The sequence below is a fragment of the Cystoisospora suis genome (assembly GCF_002600585.1).
Source record: "Cystoisospora suis strain Wien I chromosome Unknown contig_5305, whole genome shotgun sequence".
Taxonomy (NCBI): domain Eukaryota; phylum Apicomplexa; class Conoidasida; order Eucoccidiorida; family Sarcocystidae; genus Cystoisospora; species Cystoisospora suis.
In genome coordinates, this window is record NW_027158095.1 from 1 (window position 1) to 1,896 (window position 1,896).

The 1,896-nt window shown below is 42.6% G+C and overlaps 1 protein-coding gene across 1 annotated transcript; it reads right to left on the reverse strand.

Moving 5' to 3' along the window:
* Positions 1-140: 140 nt before the first annotated feature.
* On the reverse strand, positions 141-1,721 carry CSUI_009108 (uncharacterized protein). The gene is made up of 2 exons (XM_068069227.1): positions 1,581-1,721; positions 141-716 (listed from the first exon to the last, which is right to left on the reverse strand). The coding sequence occupies exon 2, from the start codon at positions 689-691 to the stop codon at positions 350-352; it is 342 nt and encodes a 113-aa protein (XP_067918795.1). The 5' UTR covers positions 692-716; positions 1,581-1,721; the 3' UTR covers positions 141-349.
* Positions 1,722-1,896: the final 175 nt, after the last annotated feature.

A 1,896-nucleotide genomic window follows, 5' to 3' on the forward strand; every position in this document is an offset into this window, starting at 1 on the left:
GAGCTCTATATGAATATAGATATTTTTGTTGAGAATAGGCTGTCCAGATATCCCCATCAGATATACGATATGCTGTGTATCTCTCAGGAGACGTAGAGCGAGACATGAAGGTATTTCAATACACTGTATAAGGAGGTAGATAGATTCGCAAGAGATAGACAGAAAAGATACCGATACATCCCTAGTCATCTACCAAGCCATGAGACTAGGTTTGATGTGAGTTGTCTCTCTCTACTTACACCTAGCCCGTTTCCTCATATCGAAGGTGCTCTCCGTTCATTTTCTTCCACAAACTACTCGTGCCTCTCCGTTTTCCCACCTTTCTACAGATGCATACCTCCCATCCCCCTCAAGGCGACAAGAAGAAAAAGAAGAATAAGAAGAGCTTTATGGCGATGGTGTATGGGTCTGTGCTCATGATGGGAATTGTATTGTATTCCCACCGTCTTACTTTAACGTAGGGTTCTAAGCCAGCAGATACAAAGACGCCGTTATCTCGAGGCATCCATTCGACTGAAGTAACGCTAAACGAATGACCTCTCCTTCTCAAGTGTCTTCTCTCTTCGTGACAAGGGAAGACAGAAGAAGATGAAGAAGAGGAAAAGAGAGATGTTCTATTGTGACTTAGAGAGGAGAGAGAAGAAGAAGAATAGTAACCTGGAAGAGGAGGGATACGGTTTTGGGACCGCATAGGATGAATAATACGCTTAGGAATACTGCACCAAAGAGCAAAGAAAAGAAGCAGAAGAAGCAGAAGAAGAAGAAGAAAGAATGAGATAAGAGAAGAAGTGAAAAGAGAAGGAGAGAGAAGAAGAGAGATGGAGGGGAAAGAGAGAAGCGGGATGAACCAAACGAAGAGAACGGAGAAGGAAGAAGAGAAATGAATGAAAGAAAAAGAATCTAAGAAAGACGACGAGATTTGTCGAGGTGTCATACATGAAGCCTCGAAGACATAGACACATCTCCATTAGTAAGAGAGAGAGAGATAGAGGGGAGACCTATGTCCTAGAAATAGATCAATCAATAGATAGCGGGTCAAACAAAGAGATCGAATAGAGAGATAGACCGACACATTTGCAGATCGAAGGAGATATGTGCATATGTGCCTATACGCCTGAGAGGCTTATATAGAGGATGATGAAACGAGAGAGAGAGAGAGATACTTCACACCTAAGGCGGCGGATGTCTCTGTTAGCTATGAGGCTATACAGGAGTCCACATGCATGTAGTAATAGTCGCAGTAGTCGTATGTGGATGTGTATCTGTATGTGTGTGGGGAAGGCTACTACCCGTCATAGACGTACGTCGCCATTAGCCCATGTTGAATGATGGATGAAAGTAGTTGCACATCTATATGGATTTAATAGGCGCTCTAGATAGATAGATTAAAGATAGATAGATAGAAAGACTCAAGATAGATTAAAGATAGATAGATTAGCGACAGATCGATAGACCTTTAGGTGCGTATAGGGTTTTGCATGTATCCCTGATCGTGTATCTCGTATTATACATGTGTGTATGCATGCATGTAGGTGTATGAGTGAGTATGGATGTCTAGGGTGTCTCCTTTTGATGCCTACCGTGGTTTATTTCGAGTGACGTATCCAAGAGGGAGGTGATGAGAGATATGACCCCGACCTCCGTTGAGAGACTGGAGGAGATCTGCATCTAAATCATAAAGACATAAGCGGCAATCGATACCCCCGCTCAACAAGAATCTCCTACGCAGCAAAAGAAAAGAAAAGAAACAAGAAGAAGAAAAGAAGAAGAAGATCATTACCGAGGGAATCGACAGGAAGGCATCGAGATGACGAAGAGACAACTCTTTCTGTAAGATAGAGTTTTGAGAGAAGAAAGAGAGACATGAGACCTCGGAAAGAAAGAAAGAGAGAGAAA

Coding starts and splice junctions, on each gene's coding strand:
- CSUI_009108 (XM_068069227.1), bottom strand. CDS start 691: ATGCGGTCCCAAAACCGTATCCCTCCTCTTCCAGGTTACTATTCTTCT.